Source organism: Centrocercus urophasianus, unplaced genomic scaffold (genome assembly GCF_019232065.1).
Source record: "Centrocercus urophasianus isolate 14NV4802_14NV808 unplaced genomic scaffold, USGS_Curo_1.0 seq_10, whole genome shotgun sequence".
NCBI lineage: Eukaryota > Metazoa > Chordata > Aves > Galliformes > Phasianidae > Centrocercus > Centrocercus urophasianus.
This window is the reverse complement of record NW_024884142.1, coordinates 58,833,015-58,855,078: the sequence shown is the minus strand read 5'-3', so window position 1 is coordinate 58,855,078 and position 22,064 is coordinate 58,833,015. Positions and strand designations below refer to the sequence as shown.

The window sequence follows — 22,064 nt, the reverse complement described above, 5'->3', positions numbered from 1 at the left end:
GAACATACCTAGATTTCACAGCAATTCAGAGATTCAGATCAATTCAGAGATTTATCTGTTTGATTGACATAGGAGCACAACTACTACACACTTTTGAAAACTGTGTACCGTACTTAAAGAATAGATATTATATTTCAATCATATCAAAACAGAAGCTGTACAGCTAAAGACTCTGTAACCCCTTTTGATTGAGCTTGATGAAAGCCAGGGAGTTTTTGCATATTAAAGCATATTATTATTATTTTTTTTTTAAATCATTGTACTAATACTAACAATTGAAAATTATGTTAATACAACGCACTAAGTTCCCTAGATCAGAATGGTTGTTCATGGAAAACCATCTCAACTTTTTACTTGCATCTTCTAAAGCTCTCAAATAAGACCTCAAAACATTAGAGCTACCAACATCTCTTAAGGTAACAGATGTTTCTCAATATTCTATCACTGCCTCATTATTCATCTAGCTGTCAACTACTTAAAAATTCTGAACACATGTGGGAGCATGCTAGGACAACAGCCTGCTTCATATCACAAGCATGCTATAATGGAATCAAATGCACAATTTATGCACCATAGAATAGCAGACATTTTGCTTTCCAGGCTCAGTACATGGCATGCAGCAATACACAAGATTGCAAACCGTTTTTTCACATCCATCAAGGCATGGAACCTCTCAACATCCAAAAAGTCACTTAGGTTCAGGATAGGGAATTACCACACTTCATAGGGAAAAGCAGTGAAAAATAATTTTGAGATTTTAATTTTGTAGTCCTTTTTTATCCCCTCATCAATCCACTAGGTTCAAAATCAGTATCTGTGATGACAGACCTGTTTTAAACTAGCAGGAAAATGCGCATTCCCACAATTCTATACATAATACTTACTATTGGCAATTCATTAACAGGAACCATACAAACAGCTGCTCCAGGTGGGCAATTAACATCTTTGATAGGATTGAGAGGCTCACAAATGTTGATGTAGAAGTCCGGAGAAACATCTGACGCATCTCCATCCACAAATGCCTCATAATAACCAGTGCGATGGATCAGAGGAGACAGGTCAATCACAGAACTGCCATTCAAAACTGAGCAGCTCACCTATGAGAAAGCATGTTTTAGTGCTTTTATTCTATTATTGCTTCCTTTGACTTAACAATCATTCTTTCCCTTCACGGAGAGAGAAGTAGAATTGCATTTAAAAACAAAGCTTCATTCAAGTAAAGCAGCATTTCTTAAGGCTCCTGTTTGGCTGTAGATACTAACTATCTACAAGCTACACATGGAGAAAAAAAAAAAAAAAAAAAAAGAAAATCAAGCTCTTAAAAATGATTCTAGGATTCAGTCTGTACCAGAGTAACATCGAGACTTAAAACTCTGCCATGCAACCTCCAACACAAACAGTCACTATGGTCTTCAGAAGGGTAATGGATCTTATGGCTCCACTGTTGTGGGGAAGATGGCAACAATTTCCAGTAAAAATGTTTGGTTATAAAAACATGAAGTTACTGTACTGCAAATTGATGGCTTGAGCACTGTTTCCTCAGAACCCACTTCAAGTGTTCTTTGAAGTGCGTAAGCTCACTGACACTTGAAATCTTGGAAGGCTATTCGTGTTTATATGCTGGAAGTTTCATTATTTGCTCCATTTCTGTTCAGTTTTTGTAAAAGTGATCATCACTGCTACCTAGCCATTACTATTCTGAAACAAGTTAAAAGTTACTGTGGGTGCACTGTGAAGTGATCAGAAATCTGTAAGTGATAACTGAATAGAATTAACAGGCTAGAAAATAATGTTTTCAAATGCTGATTTGTATTGTATCATATATGTGAAACATACTGAAGAAGAAACCAGAGTTGCATAAAGCAGAATTCCTGTAAAGACTGAAAGTGGGGATATTATCTGTCAAGGAAGGGAAAACTGGAAAAAACAATCTTAACAGACCTAAAGCTACAGCAGAACTGAAATATTTGTGAAGGGGAGGGGGAAAACTTGTCAGAGAACAATGGTCACAGTAAGTATTTAAGTAAGAAGAAAGATCAGAGGTTCATAAAGGTAGCATTCAAGTGTTAAGACATTTGTGTTCCTTGAGCTACAGTGCTAATTTAAAACATTTAACCTTCCACTCCTAAGGCTAGCTTCCACTCCGTGCAACTGGTAACAGTAACAATTTATGTAGATAAAATTCATTACAGTACAACTAGCTCAGACTACTGTCCAAAACACCAGTTCACCTAGAGTTGATCAAGTTATTTCACCTTGATAACACAAAGGATTTGCCTTTGCAGCGTAATACAAGGTTTATCAGATAGTCATTGCACTTAGCAAACCTGATCAGACTTGCCTGGCCTTTCATCACTCACTTAGCATCTCTCTGCCTGGGACTTGTCTCATTTTCTATCTTCAACTCAGCCTGATCACTCTTCACCTTCTCCTGATTTCTGGAGAATCTTAAGCATTCCTAAGAAGTTGCCTATGGCTTTCATTTGAGCTGTACAGAAGAGCAGTTAAGAGATTCCAGACTGAGGTTGATCTAAAGAGGTAAAATTTTAACTCACCATGTTCACAAGCTTGCCAAGTGCTGTTCATCTCTGCTGAACAAATTTACGAGTATTTGAGAATAAACCTGGGTTTCATACTAGATGAAGAAACCTCTCTCAACAAATTTAAAACATATACAGCTACTGTATCTAAATCCCTCCCCTCCCCTCCGAAATTTAGTCACACAAGTATTTTACAAAGAAATAATCCTTACCTCTTCCTCACAAGCCAAGAAAGTATGCCAGGAAAAGTAACTAGTGCATGTCTGCTCATCAAAAGACAGAAAAACAGGCTGGCTGTCATCCCCAGAATCAGACTTGCACACAAAGCTAAAATAGCTTTTATGTTTCATTCTGAGGTCTGTAGGACAAGGATCGCCATCTTCATAAACAAGCTTTATTACTTGATCTTCATAAGTTAAAGTTTTACTTAGTTTTCCAGCATTCAATGTTTTTGGACCATCAGTGATGCAGACAGCTACAGTTCATAAGAAAAGAACAAAACAGATCAAGTCCTATGCAACTACCTTTCCAAACAGTGCTACACATTTACCTTACTGATCAACAGGGAACTTAAGGCTCTAGCCTTATTTTAACTTCCACAGAAAATATTTTTTTCACATTATCTGGACTTATCATTAAACTGAGCTTAGTGGCACTGAAACGAGTACTGTCTTCAATAATTTAATCAGTAGAACATATTATAACCACATAGCAATCAAAAGCTGTGCTTAAATGTACTTCTCTGAAAATGAAGATACTAACAAAAATATCTAATCTATACATAAATTCATTAAGATGCCCCCAAAAGAAAAACTGCTACTATGTTAAAAAAAAAAAAAAAAAAAAAAAAAAAAGCAATCTTAAATTCATAAGCAATACTCCTATTTCAGCATTTACAAAACTTAGGTAGTGTCATATATAGTTTAAGACAGAAGAGCTAGCAATCCAGCCTGCCAATAAGAATATTAAGATTCTAGTTAACCACTAGTGATATTTCAGAAGCATTCAAAAAAAAAAAAAAAAAAAAAAAAAAAAAAAAAAAAAAAAAAAAAAACAACCAAGCTAGAACGAGGACTGGCAAGAGGCTGAAGTGTGCATACAAGGCTGAAGGCAGATGCATTACAGCAATAGATAGCAGGCAGCAGTTACTGCTGTTGGCTCACACCATCTTCCTTTTCATAGGAACCATAAAGTTTAGCAATAGTGCCAGTCCCCCCTCACCTCCAAAAACACTACTCATCTTTACAGATGTAATGGAGACTGGAAGAGAACGCATTTAAGGTTCAATATGAAATCTGAGAAAAAGACATTGCTTTACTACTTATAACAGCTTTTGGATCTCTTTCTAAGCCAGTCAGCCACGCAGCTCTCTCCAGTCCTTATGTTTCCAGTAAAACTTGCCATACACATTTTACTGTAAGCTTGTATATAAATATTTCTTTCAGTTATGTCAGAGTCCACTACTACAATAACAGTGGTATGAGATGCTTACCAGCTCCATTAGCACATGAGCTTTTAGCTTCAGCACAAACATTCAACTCAATTTTTCTGTTGTGTGCATCAATGATTGTATAGCCAGACTCCCGCTTCAGTGATGTCAAATCAAAGAGGTGGCCTACAGACAAAACAGGGTACAGCTTAATCTTTTTGCAGATTCAAAGTAACGACATTACTTTGTATTAAAAGCTTTCAGTAACTTCATTTGGTAGGAAGGTCAAACAGCACCTACTTGCTTGCTAACTTAGAAGGCTAGCAATTATGAGATCGTATCAAGAACTAGAATAGAGCTAGTTTCAGAGCAGATGTATTGCAAGCTTTCTATAGATCTTTTCTAACAGCTATTTTAGTACAAAATATTTCTACCCACCAACAGTAAGATTGTTGGCCACTATTCAGATGTTTCACACTTTCCTCATTTAATAAAATTCTTTGAGAGCAAACAGTTACGCTGCTTCCAGCTGCCTAACTCACATACGTAGTTCTCAGGCTCTCTCCTTACCTGTTGCAGGATTCGTCACCCGGCAGTCATTTTGCACGTTGCTTTTAAGAGGACATGCAGCAGCAGTGAACCATAAGAAGCTGTATTCACAATCTTCAATGGCCATTATAAGTTCTGGCTTTGATTCCTAGACACAAAACAGTGACAGATCCATCTCTGCAAAGTGATATTGTAAGGTTTCGTGTCACAGGGTCAGACCTAAAACCTCTAGCTGAGCTCAATTCAGACATGAGTCCTAGGACTTAACAGCCCATTTGGGACCAGCATATTAATTATTATAGTAGTTTGCCACAGTGTAGCTGTGCAAAGGATGCATCACATGCACAGGATGGTACAATATCCTCATCAGTTTCACTGCTACTGATAGTGAGGTAAAGGCAGCCTAGCTTAACAGTGGAAAGTCCAAAGGCTGAGGATGAAACATTTGAAATGGGAGTAATTAACGACTAGGCATAAAGATGAGCAACCAAGGCTTTAAAACTACAGACACTAACACTACACACTGGCACTGCTCCAGGTGCTTCTCAAGATACAATACACTTGCCTTCAAGATGCAAACATTTTGAAGGCATTTCAGATGATAAAAACTGCTAGCAGATTGAGCAAAAAAGATATCTCTTAAGAGATACTCATCGTTTAAAATATCATTCCATAGTCTGCTCATAAAGCTGTCTCACAAATAGCTGGCAAGTAGGGAGCAGCTAAGAACTGCTCCACCACTCTCCACACCCACGGTGACACAAATAACTCAAAAAATATAAAACCCTATCAGGAGAAACTGACTTACAATTTTGCTTTCATCACACTTGAGGCGCAATATTGTTGTTTTCCTGCGAATTTTATCTGGACAAAGCTCCCCATTAATATATTTCAAAGTAGAAATGCCATTTTCCCACCGGGGTCCTTCAGCCACTTCTCCAAGGCTTATACATTTGATACCTTCCACAAGGGAGGCAGCAGCATCAGGAGGACAGGAACCTATACAGATGAACAAAACCACTGCATTATTATTTCAGAAGTTAAGGCCAGTTTGCCGGGAATAAAAATCCACCTACAGTTACACCACAGCTGATCTACTTCCAAACCAGCACCCAAATTACATTCACTGTAGATTCCTCCCCTGCCTCCAACCCTAACCATCTCTACTTGTAGCTAGAAAACATTTCACTCTTACGTGCAGCACCATATGGTACTAAAGGCTTGCAGACATTGATGTAGTATTTCTTTGTAGAAGTAGATATATCAGTTGCCTCCCAATTCTCTCTATGCCGTGTCAGAGATGAAAAGTCATAGAAATTTCCTTCATCATCCCTGTAAAACAGAAAATTTTAATTAAGAGGTATTAAAGTAATTCCAGTAACTTTAGAGTTGTTATTCACAATAAACTTTATCCCAGAAACTCTACAAAGAGCGTTGTGATGGAAGAGTCTGCACCAGATTCACTGGTCCCCCACAAGCCTCAAATTCAGTACAGACAGAAGTCACCCAACCTACAGCAAACTGCCCATGTACACACAGACCATATAATGCATGAGTAATTTTTAATTTCACTGGAGCACACACTATGCATGCCAAACACACGATTGACTCATTTTAGGGTAGAACCCAAGCACGGTATCCCAGGCAACTACTAACCATATTTGAGTACATCACTAAATCTTTTTGAGTTAATATTTAGTTGAGAATAAAACTGGCATTTTTTCCTGGAGTTTTGTCTGATGGAAGTTCTTAAACAAGAAAGCCAGTGATACTTATTAAGTTACTATAGTTGAATATCCACATTTATAAAAAGCTAGTATATTCAGATTTCTAGCACCAAAATCAACATAGCTAACAGTTCACTTTTATACTGAATTTATTCCTCAGGAAACTTCCAAAAGTATTTTTCCTTAGTGAAATATTAGTTTGAAGAAGTACAAATAACATGACAAAATTACTCAAAATATTGCTTTAGGATTGAACGTCACTCCAGCTACTAACAGATTAAGTAAAAAATACAATAGCTAAAGTAGCAGTATTGCATGAGACTGCAATAAGACTATATACTCATTTCCACCATCACACAGTCAAGCTTTACTTTTGAGAAAACAGCTTACTTGTAGGAACACTCAGTAGATTTAACAGGCGGGCAGGCATATTGCGTGTGCCATTCAAACATGTAGGTACAATCTGGAGTTTCCTTCAAAAATACAGGCTGAAAGAACAAAATTCAAGAGGAATTTTCTCTTATTTAAACACAGAAATTACCAAAAACATCTCAGTCTTGTTTCAAGAAGGTGCAGCAACTTCTATTTACATACCATCTTAGAAACATACAATGCTTCTGATCTGAAAAATATGGCTCAAGAAGCTCAAAACAGTTTTTTTTCCCCAAATCCAAATTTATCTATGTGCACAATTCTGATTAAAGAGCAACCACTAAAAGCTACCAGTTCCGCTATGAGACAAGGAAAAGGAAGAGCTGGAAGTAAACCCAGGCACCATTCTTTATGAACAGGAAAGTAAGCACAAGAATAGAGCGCTATTAAAAACATCAAATAACCCAATTTTTTTTTTTTTTTTGTCTGGCCATACACTTCTTGCTTTTCTGTGGATTTTTCTCTTTTACTTCCAACAAACAGACTGCTCTGAGAGAACATCCCTCACCAACATCTCCAGGAGTTTTGCTAGGAGCAGACATTTCTTAAACGCTCTGATTTTTCTTGAGGCATGAGGAAGGTTCCTTCCATAAATAGCTAGTTCAGTTATTTATTAAAGCCTCAGAAGAACTTCACGTCTCCTGCCTAGTCTGTAAGTGAATAAGCAGTTCTTGAAGGAAGCCAGTTCACATTCTTCATCTTACCCTCCCGCACATTACGAAGAGAGCAGTTCTGGAAGACAGCATATGCAGGAATTTAATGTTTTGCAACTAACCTCTGATGTAGTCTTGTCACAATAGAATAATATGGCAGTTGACCTTTCATATATTTTATGACATTGTTCTCCACTGGTGTAATTAATCATTATTAAACCATTTTTGAAAGTCAGTTTCTCTGTAAGCAAGCCTAGAAGTAAGGAGTGGAGAAAAGAAAGCTAAACAGCTAATCCAGTAAACACAGAACTGCAATAGCACATCTGGCAACAGAGTTACACAGGCAGCAGATACACGTATAATAAAGTACAGACAGAAAGACCTAGACATTCCCCTAAAACAACCAAGTTATTTCTTATATCCCAGTATAAGAGGAATGAACTCAACCCTTTTTACATGGTAAGGTAAGATTTCACACTCTCTCTCTTTATACATAGATTTTACTTGCACATGAAGTAGAAGCAGTAGGGTATTTTATCTTACAAAAAACACAGGATGAACCAGCATATAACAGAAGCCACTATGTGATAAATTAATAGCTCATACTATTCTTTCACTCTTCAAGTTCCTTTCAATCAAGTGCCATACCTGCTACTTTTCTGAAGGTGTTGTCCATCTTCTTTACTTGACATGACGACACAGAACGGGCCTCTGGTTTGCACTGTTCTGTTATTTCTCCACAAACTCTGAAGTAATAGTCATATTCATTTGTACTCACTTTTATGTCTTTATTGGAAAGTGGCTTGAGATTGTAAACATGACCATATCTTGGATCTTTCACCTGGCAATCCTCTCCTTTAAAGGAAAGTTAGAAATTTAAAATACAATTCAATATCTATGAGCTATAACTACCACTAACACAAAATGTAAGTGCTACACTATATTTCAAAAACCATCTCGAGCAGTCCTTACACGCTCTTCCTTCACTATAGAAGGTTATGGGCAGAACCAGACATACCAAGTCCTTGCTTAATTGTCTAGAAAGAAGAGTGAGGTCAAGGCTGAAGCAAAAGTTGTCCTAGATGTCAGTCTTGCATTTTCCTTGAAAGTTATGAGGTCTGCAGAGTTAGTAAATAATCAGTATAGGAATTGTTACAGCTTCAGGAAATATTAAGGTCTATGAAGATAAGAGGTTTGAGGAAGTTCTAGCTTTATGGATGTAACCAGCTGACAGAAAATTCATAGTTTTATTGCTGATTGAATTCTAGCGGTCACTAGTGTCATATGATTACTGTTTTTTCATTAATCCCCTAACAAGTCGGTACAGAGACATTACGACACAAGTTTCTCTCCCTTCAAAGTCATGACTCTTGTCAACTGTATCCTGCACAGTAATTGCATATGACAGAGCAGCATCTTAGCAAGCATTCCACTTGCACCACATGTAGGTAACTGACAGTGTCAATTGCGTCTAGTACAGCTGCAAACAGGTACTTCACCAAAAGTCTGGATATTACACAAGGCATTATCTGCAAGTTGTAAAACAAAGCCTGTAAAGACAGAAGATATCTGCATGTTCAGCTTTCTAAGAGCCAATTGACTACCAGAACTAAAACTCAATTCCTTCTTGCGTGTCCTAAAGTCAACTGTAAACTCATATTGTCCTCTCTGGTCTCTCCACCATCATCTAGTAAGAGTCACTTTCACAACACTTTGCACTTTTCAGGGAGGATGCCTTGACAGGCATAGGATCAATCACACTCATTAAATCTAGCACCAATATTTGCACAATACAAGCAAGTCTCACTGCGATTGAGATAACACTATGATTTGGTCAGAGAACATTCTTGAGTCCATTTAATTATCACCCTAAATTGCACTTCAGGTATTTCTGAAGCTCCAAAGGAACTTCAACACAAAAGTCAGCATCTATCACTGAAATATTTGCAGGTCAAAAAAAAAAAATATAGCTTCACTAGGTATTTGCTTCTTGTACAGATCTGTCCTATATTTTGAAGCTTAACTACAGTTACCTTCTGCTTTGTGAACAGGACAGGCTGCCAAGGTTCTCCAAACAAATACAAACTCACAGACATCTTCTTGCTCCAAAACTGGTGATCCCTACAGAAAAATAAGTTGTATGAAGAAGATGTATGAACAACTATATTGCAAGTCCCAAAACATACAAGAGACAACCCTTTATTGCAGTTGCATAATCTAAAGACACTTCTATCAAACTTCAGTACCCTTTTTGCACAAAGCTGCTATTGGTTGCTCAAAAATTCAGAGACACACAAAAACTCCAGGAAGTAGTTGAAAGGAGAAACAAGAGAAAAAGCCTCTATACAAGACACTGCATTTTAGAACCAATCTCTCCATTACAAAAAAAATAGTAAAATGTCTATGTTGAAAGTCCAAGCTCAAGTCTTTACTAGCAGCTATCAGCATAGCAAATTACCATTGTTTGATCGCACTGGAATATTATACGTGTAGAATAGCGTTGCTTATCTTTACACATATCACCGTTCAAGTAAGTAATGCTAAGTGACCCATCAGTAGCAGCCTGTGGATTTATCTGAATGACTCCAAGGTTCTTGCTTTTATCAGCATATTTCACACAGGATCCTATGGCACCACCTACAGGAAAGTAAAAGAAAACTTTAGTTTAGTACAAAGCTCTGACAGCTAGTTACCTTTATTGATCGTAAGACAAAATAATGCAGTAGTTTGAAGAGAGCTTCAAGCACTCAGAATGGTTCAAATACCCAAAGCTCAACACAGCAGATGCATTTTTATGAATGCAGAGACATTGTCTGCCTAAAGGCTTAGAAAGTAAGTCACTGTCCTGCATTCACTGGGACCTTTAAAACTGTACAGATCTGTTACCTAGATTAAAGAAACTTGCTAGAAATTCAGAATTCATTCAGATAAGAGGCATCAACTTTTAGCTTGCCTTTTTAAAAGAAAAGTCAAGATACTTGTAAATACTGCTCTTAAAACATTTACCCCAAATGCCTTCCCACAAATCTCAGTGCAAGAGCCCTGTTTAGTATCAAGACTGCTCTCAGTCTGAGAGCTCTGTAGTACTTCCACAGCCTTGCACAGACTTAGGTGAGGCATGTCAAGTTCAGCAATTTAATAGGCAGGATTTAAGTCGTCTTTTTTAAATAACTCTGCATAGAAGGTCTGGCATGAGAACTCAGAAAGTCAAGTAGTGTTGGCCACTTGGCTTACCAGGGCATCCAGGCACAAAAGGCAAAGGCTTGCAAACATTCAAGAAAAACGTTCGCTTCTTCGCATTCTTTGAAGTATCTATAGCAACCCATGGTTCATTCTCTTTGCTCAGATCACTTAAGTCATACTCATTACCAGCAGCATCTGGAAGAGATGAGGCACATACAGTAAAAACTGGAAGAGCTGCTAACATGGGTGCAACAGCACTGAGTTTCAGACAATACATTTCATTGATAAATCCAGATAATTCAAAGGGTTGTTCAGAATCATATTGGATACCCACTGAGAAAGGGTACTCCCTGCATGAAGAAGCAACCATACTAAATGAAAAAAACAGAGTTCCCTTGATTATGAGCAGTTTAGTTACCACAAGTAGCTACTTTAATTCACAGCTTCATTTTTTCTGGAGACAATACAAAATTAACCCATTTTCTTCAGTTAGACTGAAGTGACACCTATTTTTCACATTAGCTTCCTTCCCCTTCAACCTGCTTCAAACAGATTAGTTCTCCCTCTCCACCTTTATGAAGCTCTCAAGTACTGACTTACTCAGACCAGGCATCCTTAAATCTTTATCTAAATGGCCTCCTCCATAAAAGCCTGTGGTGATTAGTTAATCCTTCTAATAGTTACTGCACAGAGCCAACCTGAATCTCAGGTACATACTTACCTGTAACCTGGCAGTCTACAGGAGCAGGAGCACAGGCCAGAGCTGTGTGAAACTCAAAGAAAGTATCATGAATGTTCAGCCTACTGTTGATCTCTTCACGCACAAACTTAAGCTCTCCAGGATACGAATCATTACAAATGAAAGTCACCGTGAACGTGTCTGATTTTCCTGTAAAACAAACACTTAGCTTCAACTTCAATTTAATATTCTCCAGTGAAGCAGCAGCAGGTAACACTTGACTTTAAGATTTTCTAACAGCTTCCTGTTAAACTGCTTCAAGGGCAACACTACCTTCTGTTTTTACATTTTCTGAATGACAAAAAAACCCCACCGTCTTTAGATAACTGTCCTAAAATTCATAGCAGACACTGATAACATTGCAAAATAGAGAATAGAACACAGACGCATTCTAAAGAGCGTAATTACATTCACTGAACTGTACTTCCCATATCTTTGACAGATTTATGGAAACAGAAAGCCTATAAAACATCAAATCCATTGTACCAGTAACTCCTAGATTACATCACACAAGGAGCAGTTCTTTAAGTTGTGTAATAACTAGAGAACAAAGAATACTGATGCTTTTTAAGCAACACATAATTATGGGCTTCTCCACAGTCCGTAAGTACTAATATTCTCTCCTATTTGAATATTTGTCATTATTGTATCCTGAAGTAAACAAAATGGTAGAAGCTCTCACAGTGAAATAAATGGTAGCTCAATCACTTTCACGGCTGTGGAAAATAACATAACCATAGTAATTTGTACAGAGATCAACATTTTAGCAGCATCTTAACACTAAACACTAACCTGAAAAAAACATTTAAGATACTCTGTACCTCCCTCAAGACTCAGTTTCAGTGCAGTTGCAGAGCTTGTACTTAGCTTACGGGTTTTACCTCTTCTCATTAGTCTTACTTGAGAAACAAACTAAAATTCACGCAGCAGGTACACATGAGATACTAGAGCACTTGTTCAAGGAACTCTTAAGAACAGTGTAAGATACTTGAAAGGTCATTTTTCATTAAAATACCTTAAGCCTTGGTTTTGTGAATAATCTCTAAAGCAATAATTTCACTTAAGATCAGAGCTCATTTTGCTTGCTTTCTCTATTTAACTACCTATTTCCCTTTCTAAGGGAAGGTATTTTTTATCTACTCAGTAAGGGGAAAAACAGCTTGCGCTGTAGTTTGTCCATTTTCAGTTTTGAAGTGCACATTTACTTTTGAAAACTGAACTATAATTATATAGCATGGTTTGATTTCTCATATGAGACGCTCATGTGAGCTAAGCCGCTTAAGTTCTAGCATTAAACCCAGCATTAGTGATTAGAATTAAACCCATTAAACTTACACAAAGTGTGAAATGAAAACAGAAAGTACAATATTAGTGACAAACTGCATTGCACATTTCCTGAACTCACCTGATTCAACAAGAAGACGACCTCTATAGGTAAGAGTTAGAAACCCTTCACTAGACAGATAAAGAGTTTTATCCAATTCTACCATCCTCACTGATGTCAGATTGTCCGCTTCACATCCAGCAGCTGGTTTTCCATTGATTTTACCACATTCTGGCATAGGCCCACAAATGTTTAGCTAGAATTTTTAAACACATACAGGTGTACACAATGTTAACTGGTTCAGGAAAGTTAGACTCAAAAGTAGTCTTTCTGCATCAGTGAAATTCTCTTGTTAAAGCCTGATTTTTGAAGTTATATCATACTTCTTAAAATGCCCATCACTTCTGAACTGCAAGACAACTATGTACACAGGAGCAACACCCTCAGGGTCCACAAATTCACCCCACTGGAAGAACAGGATGTGGATTTAGCTAGCCAAAAACCCTATGATACTATCTGTGGATAGCCTGAAACTAACGAGACAAATAAAGCACATTAAGAAGACCGACATGGATAAACTGAATCACTCATAGGCTTACACTGCCCTTTTTTTGCATTAGTAAATAAACCAGTACTATACAATTGAGTATATAGCTAGCCATGCATAGCATAGAGGTGCCTCTACAGCGTGACTAGTTTTTAAGCTTTGCTATACAACAAAATATTATTTAAACACTATTTTGAATGATGAATCAATTTATCTTCTATTCTTCTCTTAAGTACAATGCTCTTCTGCCAACTTAAATCTTCATAAGAGGGTAAAGTAAAAGTTGTAACTCACTAAGTATGACCTGAAGAAAAAAAAAAAAAAAAAAGCAACAGCAGAACCCATAAGCAACAGATTGTACAGTCAAAATCCTTACTAAGTAGGTCTTCCCAATGCCAGTGGTTGTATAGCCCTTCTCTGTAGCTAATGGCTGCAGATTGAACAAAAATCCACTGTCTGGATCTCGCACAGAGCAGGACTGTAAAAGAATTATAACAGTATTATTCTCTACCTCTGCATTTTTGTTTTTGTTTAACATTCTATTTCTACCTTGCTCAGAGAGCCAAAGAAATGATTTGCACGTATATCTATCCTGTGAACCAAGCAGCAACTAAATTTGGACAATTAGATTACAGCTTTGGTAGTAGCAACTTTTTATTTAATTCTTTTGCACAGTTGTCTATTGACATTGGTCAAATGCCAGAAAGTGTAAATTAATCCATGTTATTTATCGGGTTAGCTAGAGCAAATGTTTTAATTGAAAGTAGTTGTACACTAATGTGATATTTTAAGACTTGTAAAACAGTAACTGTGTGGCTCATTGTACAAAGTGATCCTAATTTGATTAGCTATACACAAACAAGAATAAAAGGATAATACTTAAAAAAGCTCTCAACTTTACTAGCAGCCTATGTCCTCCAAGTTGCTCTTTAAGCAAGCTCTGGAACACTTTTATCCAAAGTTACATACTTTGTGCACGCTTCAAGAAAACAGTAAGATGGCATAAAGTTCCACCATGATGAACTTCTTATTTCACTGCAAGTTTTCTCCTAGAGTAATGAAAATGCAGCAAGTACTAGAAAAAAAATACTCTGCCCTGGTGAGGCTATATTTCGACCGTTGGGCTCAGTTATAGGCAGCCCTGTTAAAAAATATCTCCTAAAAGAAATCCAGTGGAGGACCACAAAGATAAGGGGCCTCAAACATTTCCCACATGAGGAAAGGCTGAGTAACCTGGGTCTGTTCAGCCTGGGGAAAAGATTAGGAGGGGATTTGATAAACATTTATAAATATCTAAAGGAAGATGGGAGGCCAATGGATGAGGCCAGGTTCTTACCAGTGGTGTGTAGCACTAAAAGAAATGCAATGGCCTAGAACTTCTACATAGGAAGCTCCATACTAACATGCAGAAGAACTTCTTTACAATAAGGGTGTCAGAGCACTGGAACAGGTTGCCCAGAGAGGTTGGGAAGTCTCCTTCTATGGAGACATCCAGTCCCCATATGATCGCTCCCCACCTGTGTGACCAATTATAGGCAACCTGCTTTAGCAGGAGGGTTATACTTGATTTCTTGAGGTCCCTTCCAACTCCTGCAGTTCTGTGAGACCATGAATTTTGGTTTTCTTACCTGAGAATCATCTTTTGTTTCCTTAACTGGACAAGCAGCTTCAGTTTCCCACAGGAATGTAACCACACATTCTTGAATAGATATAAACCGGGGGCTGCTATTCTGGAAATGAATTGCAGACAGAAGACCAGAATCAAGTAAAAAGTAACAGCCAAGACCTTCACACGTTTGTGAGATTCTGCTTTAAAAGTAGCCTACCAATGGCCCTCAGCCCTAGGGGGTTTGGGATATATGGTATAGTAGATTATAAACAAAAATCTAGCACTATAAAATACTGTTGGCTGACATAACTGAAATAACTTGATTTCAGTGCTTTCATACAAAACTAAAGTAGCTCATAACTGCTCTAAGCCCAGGGTTTTCACCATCTCTCTTGGGAAGACCACTACAGTAAGAGAATCAAAACTTGCAGATTCACAAGCTAACAGGAAAAGTCCTAGGCAAACTTCACTAGTGTCCCCCGCTCACCAGTAGAGTCTGAACTTTAACATGTACACCTGTATCAGTAGAAGTTCTATAGAATTGAGCTCACGTAGAATCAAGCTGCAGAGACGCAGAAGCTCAGTCTAAAAATGCACTTTCAAGATGCTTCCTCTTAAGATGTTCTGCAATGTCTGTAACTATAAAAGGTACTTTTTCATGCTAATTACACTAGTCTGAAACATCAGTTCCCCACAAGGGTTATTAGCCTTTAACTAGTTCCTGTTTATGATAAAATACTCAGTTTCAGAATCCAGTAAAATACATACCCAATTTAAAGCAGAGATTCAAAAAAAAAAAAAAAAAAAAAAGTAAGCCCTCAAGTTGCCTCCCTTAGTCACAAATCTTACACGCTATAAATTTTCAGGTAGCTTCTTGTTACGTGGTGTTATGTGACAGAAAATCTACTATGATAAAACAACTGAACGATGATTTGTCCTTACAAGAGTGCCCCTGGAACACACAAAGTGAATGGTGGTGTTATAAGAAGTTCTCTCTCCATCAGCATTGATGCATACAGAGCCATTTGCATACGTTAGAAGAATGTGACCAAGTCTTTCAACTACCAGTTCTTTGCTGGCAACACCAAGATTACTGATAGATGTAACTTCGTAGTAAGAATCCTAGAAATAAAGAAAACTGTCAGCAATTTTTTACTCATAAGGATATTTCTTAAAATATCTAATGAAAAAAAAAAAAAAAAAAAAAAAAAAAAAATCAATCATCTTGCATACAGAAGGTACTCTCCATTGCATTCACAACTCAAACCTACAAATCTCTCAAATGTGAAGCAGTAGAAAAAAATATATAGGTCCACATCTTTAAAACGTAAGTGCTACAAACCAGTTATTTTATGATAAGGTGCCTATTGTGCCTCAAAACAACTGCCCCATCACATCAGCTACACAGCTTAGAAGTTCAGGAACCCTGATAATCTCATGTGGCAATAAATACAACGTAATCCGTACAGTTGTTTAAAACTATGCTGAAGCCATTCTTAGAGTTGACCTTGCATATGTGCATGATCAGCAAAGCTTAAAAGTCGCTTCGTAAGTAGAACACTACCAGCATCCTTTTTGTCTTGGCAACTTCTGACTAACCTATTCAAAAGCCTAAACATTAAGAGCAGAGTGGCAAATACTCCAATCCAAGCCTTATGCAAGACAATATCCAGAATAGAATGTTCCTAAAATAATGCTACCAGTCTTTGAGCCTGCAGCAGCATACATGACAAAGAACAGCCTGTCTGCTTTTAAAACAGAACAAAGGAAGAATCACATACACCCCAGATACCACTGCATGTTGTAGCAAGGAGTCAAAATTCACGTGTTCATCTCGTAGACTCCCTTATTTTAATCACCTGGCAAATCACCTCTGAGCTGGGATGGATGGAAGGGCTACTCACATGATCATGCCGATATGCCATCTGACACACAGATGCTCGTCGGTCACATCCTGGAACAGCAAGTAGAGGTCGGCAGACATTTATGTAGTACTTTTTGCGCTCATTTGGTCCTGAATTATCCATGGCATACCAATTTTCACCTCTCTTCTCTGATCTTACTAAGCTGGGTAGAAAGAGAAAGCTTTAATAGAGACTGATAGTAAAATCAAAGAGTCAGCTTGTATCTTGGGAAATAAGTCAATACACTAGATTGAAATACCAACATTTCAGGATACTTACAGTTCACATTGTTACAACAGATGATTTTTCTAATGCTACCTATATACAAAGCCAACATCATGCAGTGCCAAGGTATAAGCCAGAACACAAACCTAGAACAGCTAAGCTTACACAGAGGCTCTTTCTTTTACCTTGACAAGTCATACTGGTCCATAGTGTTGGGATCTGTCACAATGCACTCCAGTGGCATTTCAGGACAGGCATATTCAGTGTACCATCTGAAGTTGTAGGTATAGTTGTCTTCTACCTAAAAAAAAAAAAAAAAGTCAATTGATGCTTTCATACAGACTACTACTTGAATCAAGGATACTCCTTTTTATGTTAAGCTCATTTCCCTTTAGTTTGGATGATACATTTTCTCAGATTGATTTGTGTTCCGTTTGTCTCCATGTTGATTCTGTCATTATTTCCCTGCTGTAACACCAGAAATACTTCAAAAAAAACCCACGCCAGAAAAAACAGAACCAGAACAATATAACTGCTATGTTACAGGACAGTCCCAGTACTTGTTACTTCTTCAGCTGAAAAGTATATACATTTGTTCTTTTGACTAGAAACATAAGAGGATGGAAAGCACTTCTAACTACTAGAAACTAGAGAATAGCAAGGCAAGAGGACCCTGACACAGGTCAACAGCTTACTGTTCACGAGGCAAAACAGGTTTTACAGACACTGACAGATACACCGAGAGAACTAACTGCCTCCTTTATCAGCTCGCTTTATAGATGTGGGTATTTGCATCCATCAATCTCCATCCACAAATCTCTTCGGCAATAGCCTAACAGTGATTATTACCAAAATCTATGGACAGAGAAACTTCTTTCTCATACATAACTTCTTACCTGATATTCAGGCTGACCTACTCCAGCCTGACGATCACACAGGAAAGTTATAAGGGTAGATCGCTGTGTTTTCTTCTCGTTGTTATAAGCAGTACCATTTTTGTAGGTCAACTGAATCAGACCATCATAATACGAAAGTCTGGAATTAGGTAGTCCAAGACTCCAATACTGATCCTTTCTAAAAAAAAAAAAAAAGAAAAAGCATAGGCTTTGGGACTGAACCAAATTAAAAATTTAATTATTTTAAAGAGAAGTATTCCAAACAATAGGCACATAGGTATGTTTATGGAAAATTCCATAATAAGACAAAAAGGATTAAGTTATATTGATTAGACAAAATGCGCTAGGATAACTAGGATAAAGAGTGCCACCAAGAGGAAACTTAAAACATGAATAGGTGACCTTTGGAAAGGAAACCATACCTTAATTAAGATATCTAACACACTAATCCTGCATTCTCTAAAGCAGTGACAGGAAATTCATATGTTCAAACTGCGTATTTTAAATATTAAGCTCAGTTTAGTTCCGCGCAATTACCCAAGGACAGAAGATTTAGGACTGCACAACAGCAAGTCTTCCCACTTATTGACAACAATTACATTCACACGCTCTTAGCTCAAAGTCCAAGTTTGGTCTAGGAGGCTTTCTTTATCTTAATGCTAGCTCTGTTAGATTTAGCTCATCTTCCCATGAAGTGTAGTTTTAGTGCCTGCAGTGAATTCTGCATAGCCTGAGTTGGAAGGATCCCACAAGGATCATTGAGTCTAACAACCAGCTTCCCATAAGACCACCCAAAAAACAGTCATATCTGAAGGAGTAATGAACACTCTCAGTTTCAAAAGCTAAATGCAAGCAAGATCACATATGCACTTCGCTTGAAATAGCTGGAAGCCTAACTACTGCGTTACCACATGCTATTTTACATGTTTTATAAGCAAACTCCCTGAGTTCTAGTAGAGCAATAATAATTTTAAATGCAAATTGTTACCCAGACCACACATCACACAACAGGAAATCTATTACAGGCAAGAGAATTAGTTACTCACCCTTGTGTTACCTGGCATGCTGCTGATTGTGTGCGACACAAATCATCAGGCAAACTGCCACAGATGTTTATGTAGAACAAATATTCTGCAGTGTTAACTGTGTAGTGCCCATTTTTCTTGGTCAGGGGTGATAAATCAAAAGAGAAGCCTAACAGGGAATAAAAAGCAATGAGTTCAATTTTTTCCTGCCATCTGTCAGATCTCAGTTCTACTGGTTACACAGCCAGTTGTTACATACAGACATGATCACCATGAACATGTCTCCATTCATGTAATTGTTCCAGAAAGGCACAAGTTCAAATACAAAACATGTTTCCTACACAAAAAAATTACTACAGTCAAATAACACCCACTCTCCCACACACACTAGCAGAGTATCAAAGCTCATGCTGTTTTCCATACATATGCAGTTAAAACGGCTGTGCTAAAGTGTTAAAGTACTTAGACTTGCACTGAACTCACTCCAGTTTTGCACAGCAGGAAGACTAAGTGTGATGACAATTTCTTTCCTCAAGACCTTTAAACGTAGCCAACACGTAGATAATTAACCTACCTGCCTGAGGATCAGAGACTTGACAGTTATCTCCTTCCGTTTTAGACAGGACACACGCAGCAGCAGTATACCAGTCAAAAGAAAATGAACATTCACTCTCAGACATCAAGATCGGAGCACTTTCTAGATCACCTGGTATCATAAGAGCAATGTGTTAAACTGCACACAGTACAGTCAGAATAACTGAGCTTAAGGCTAGCAATAGACTCCTTCCCAACATCAGACTAGAGTTAATAGCTTAAGTGCCTCTCCTCTAAAAACGAGGACCACACAGAATCAGAAATGCTTTACACAAGTTCCTTGCACCCTGTTCCTCCTCGAGCTTAGAAAAGAAAAGGAAGATGGTACTCAGGAACAGACTGAACAGTATATCTCACACTTCCAGAGGAAGTTTCCTTTTATTTGCAAAGCTCAAGCTTTGCTACAAAAGCAATAGCTTTATCAGGAACTAGGGCATGACCAGATGACCAGCATACTTGGAAAAGTTATCTTCCTCAGGCTGAAGTACAAAAATCCAAGATTCCTATTTCCCTCCTGGGCTATTACATGGAGATGAGCAATATTAAAAAGTCATGCAAATGCTTCAGTTTTCTATACACTACAAGCATTTTAGAGACAAAATATATTTACTAGAAAAGACTGTTAAAGTATACAACTGCATTTCAAAATCAAGTCTTTTCCACCAAGACAATCTGGAAATAGAAGGTGCCTTTTTCTATGGCTTCCAGGTGTTTCCTTTAAACACTTACATTTTGTTTGATAGAATCTCAGCTTAAGAGATTGCTCAAGAGTCTTTAAAGAGTACTTATATAAAACATAAAAGCATATGTTATTATTATCCTGGCAAACAAGCCACATTTCTTCTCCTTTTGTATACAAGAAAATTGGAAACATACACTTTATTTAGTACTCATGCCTAGGAATACAAGATGACCTCCAGTTTAAGTGGATCAAAGAACAGGGCCTTACCTGGTCTGCATATAAGAGTGATGACAGTTTTGATTTTTTTGTTAACACCACAGCTATCTCCATTTGAATAGGTAAGTTGAATATTTTCTCCAACTTTCTTAGGTGGAGAAACGAATGTTCCAAGATTCTTGCTGCTTTTTTCCTGATCTACAAAGACAAGAAAGTCACTTTTTCCCCCCCAGAAAGCATTTTACACTAAGAAAGTATTAGCCAGACAAATGGAAAGACTAAGTATAAAGCTGCAGGGTTTTTGTTGTTTGGTGTTTTCTTTGTTTTGTTTTTTTTTTTTGTTTTTTGGGGTTTTTTTTGTTTGTTTGTTTGTTTTTTTAAACCTTCCCAAAACTATACTACAAATCATGGAAGAGAGCGTAATATTCTTTAGTTACAGAAAAGTCTACTAATATCATGTCTTCTACAGTCTTTAGAAGCACAATGAAAATACGCTCCCAACGTTTTTCCCCAAGCAACTGGAAACACTCAGAGCAGCTGCTTTACAGAGAATAGGCAAAACCTCCAGTGTCTTAAAGAAAAGCAAAAAAGGACTCACCTACAGAACAAATAGCAGCATCATCTGGGCAGCTGGAAGCTCCTCCTCTCTTCAGCACTTTATGGCAGACATTGATATAATAACGCTTCCGCCCTTCCTCTGAAAGATTACTGTCCACAGCTTCCCAGTTCTGGGCCGATTCTAAAATACAGTCATTGTGAACATGTCATCTAGTTTAATCTTTCCATTCTCTGCACCCTAGAAAGCCTTTTATCATATAGAAAAAAAAAAAAAATCAACCATCCCAATTGTCTTTAAATATACGTTTACTTTCCTAGGGTGCTCACTTAATTTGAGAAGAAGGGATTGATGTGTCCCAGAAAAACACTAAGAAAAGTGAAATTTGATTACTGTTCAACTAAGGAATTACAATGACACATGGCATATAAATCCAGAACATAAGTAACTGAAAGCTAGTTTTCACTGCCATACCTGAACTGCGGACCAGAGGTGACAAATCGTAGTGCTTTTTCTTATCAGCAACTCTGCAAAGAAGATCTTCTCTTTCTTTAACACACGCATATTTTGTATACCAAGTGAAGAAATAGGTGCAGTCCACTTCACCAGTAAACACAGGATTTCCTCTACCCTCATTACCTTAATATTGATAACAGATAAACAGAAGTAAGCTTTCCAGTGGGGGAAAGAGGAGAAAAGCAAGAACACTAGAGAATTAGCAAGGATAGAAAAATCACAGTTCCTGTGCAACAAGCTTTCTTAGCTAAGAGTTTATAAACAAAAAAAAATAGAAACAAGGCCCTTTCATGACTTAACATTCTTGACAACTGAGTGCAAATTAAAAATCAGTGCTACTGCACAGCACAAAACAATCCTGCCATACAGAATTAAGTGCTTACTCTAACAGTATTTTTTTGCATTAACTGTGGCTCCAAGTATGCATTCCTTCTAACGCAAGGTCTACTAGCAAGCTCAAACTCAGAGCAGAGTGATCACAGCTCATCACACTCACCTGCTGTTTCATTGCACTCAAAGTTTATGACAGTCATTCTCTGAAAGCCGGAGCTACACGCATCCCCATTCGGATAAATTAAAGTGAGATCCCCATCAGAATATCTGAGTGAAAAGTCAGTTTTAGATAGAGACATAGGATCAAACACAGTCACACTGCTCTCCATGCAACAGAAACCATTATAAAAAAAAAAAAAAAAAAAAAAAAAAAAAAAAAAAAAAA

At 37.5% G+C, this 22,064-nt stretch overlaps 1 protein-coding gene across 1 annotated transcript in view; it reads right to left on the bottom strand.

Moving 5' to 3' along the window:
- IGF2R (insulin like growth factor 2 receptor) overlaps window positions 1–22,064 on the bottom strand; it is a gene marked incomplete at its 5' end in the record, with an annotated part of 53,210 nt that overhangs the window by 11,807 nt on the left and 19,339 nt on the right. The window contains 26 exons of the mRNA XM_042816466.1: window positions 885–1,097; window positions 2,753–3,015; window positions 4,033–4,155; window positions 4,540–4,666; window positions 5,327–5,517; window positions 5,714–5,850; window positions 6,636–6,733; window positions 7,453–7,583; window positions 7,979–8,185; window positions 9,364–9,451; window positions 9,789–9,967; window positions 10,565–10,708; window positions 11,235–11,402; window positions 12,658–12,832; window positions 13,500–13,601; window positions 14,752–14,853; window positions 15,675–15,854; window positions 16,637–16,799; window positions 17,047–17,162; window positions 17,758–17,935; window positions 18,804–18,951; window positions 19,357–19,488; window positions 20,326–20,472; window positions 20,873–21,013; window positions 21,305–21,469; window positions 21,843–21,946. Of these exons, the coding sequence (XP_042672400.1) occupies window positions 885–1,097; window positions 2,753–3,015; window positions 4,033–4,155; window positions 4,540–4,666; window positions 5,327–5,517; window positions 5,714–5,850; window positions 6,636–6,733; window positions 7,453–7,583; window positions 7,979–8,185; window positions 9,364–9,451; window positions 9,789–9,967; window positions 10,565–10,708; window positions 11,235–11,402; window positions 12,658–12,832; window positions 13,500–13,601; window positions 14,752–14,853; window positions 15,675–15,854; window positions 16,637–16,799; window positions 17,047–17,162; window positions 17,758–17,935; window positions 18,804–18,951; window positions 19,357–19,488; window positions 20,326–20,472; window positions 20,873–21,013; window positions 21,305–21,469; window positions 21,843–21,946 (3,922 nt within the window). The remainder of the gene's footprint in view (window positions 1–884; window positions 1,098–2,752; window positions 3,016–4,032; window positions 4,156–4,539; window positions 4,667–5,326; window positions 5,518–5,713; window positions 5,851–6,635; window positions 6,734–7,452; window positions 7,584–7,978; window positions 8,186–9,363; window positions 9,452–9,788; window positions 9,968–10,564; window positions 10,709–11,234; window positions 11,403–12,657; window positions 12,833–13,499; window positions 13,602–14,751; window positions 14,854–15,674; window positions 15,855–16,636; window positions 16,800–17,046; window positions 17,163–17,757; window positions 17,936–18,803; window positions 18,952–19,356; window positions 19,489–20,325; window positions 20,473–20,872; window positions 21,014–21,304; window positions 21,470–21,842; window positions 21,947–22,064) is intronic.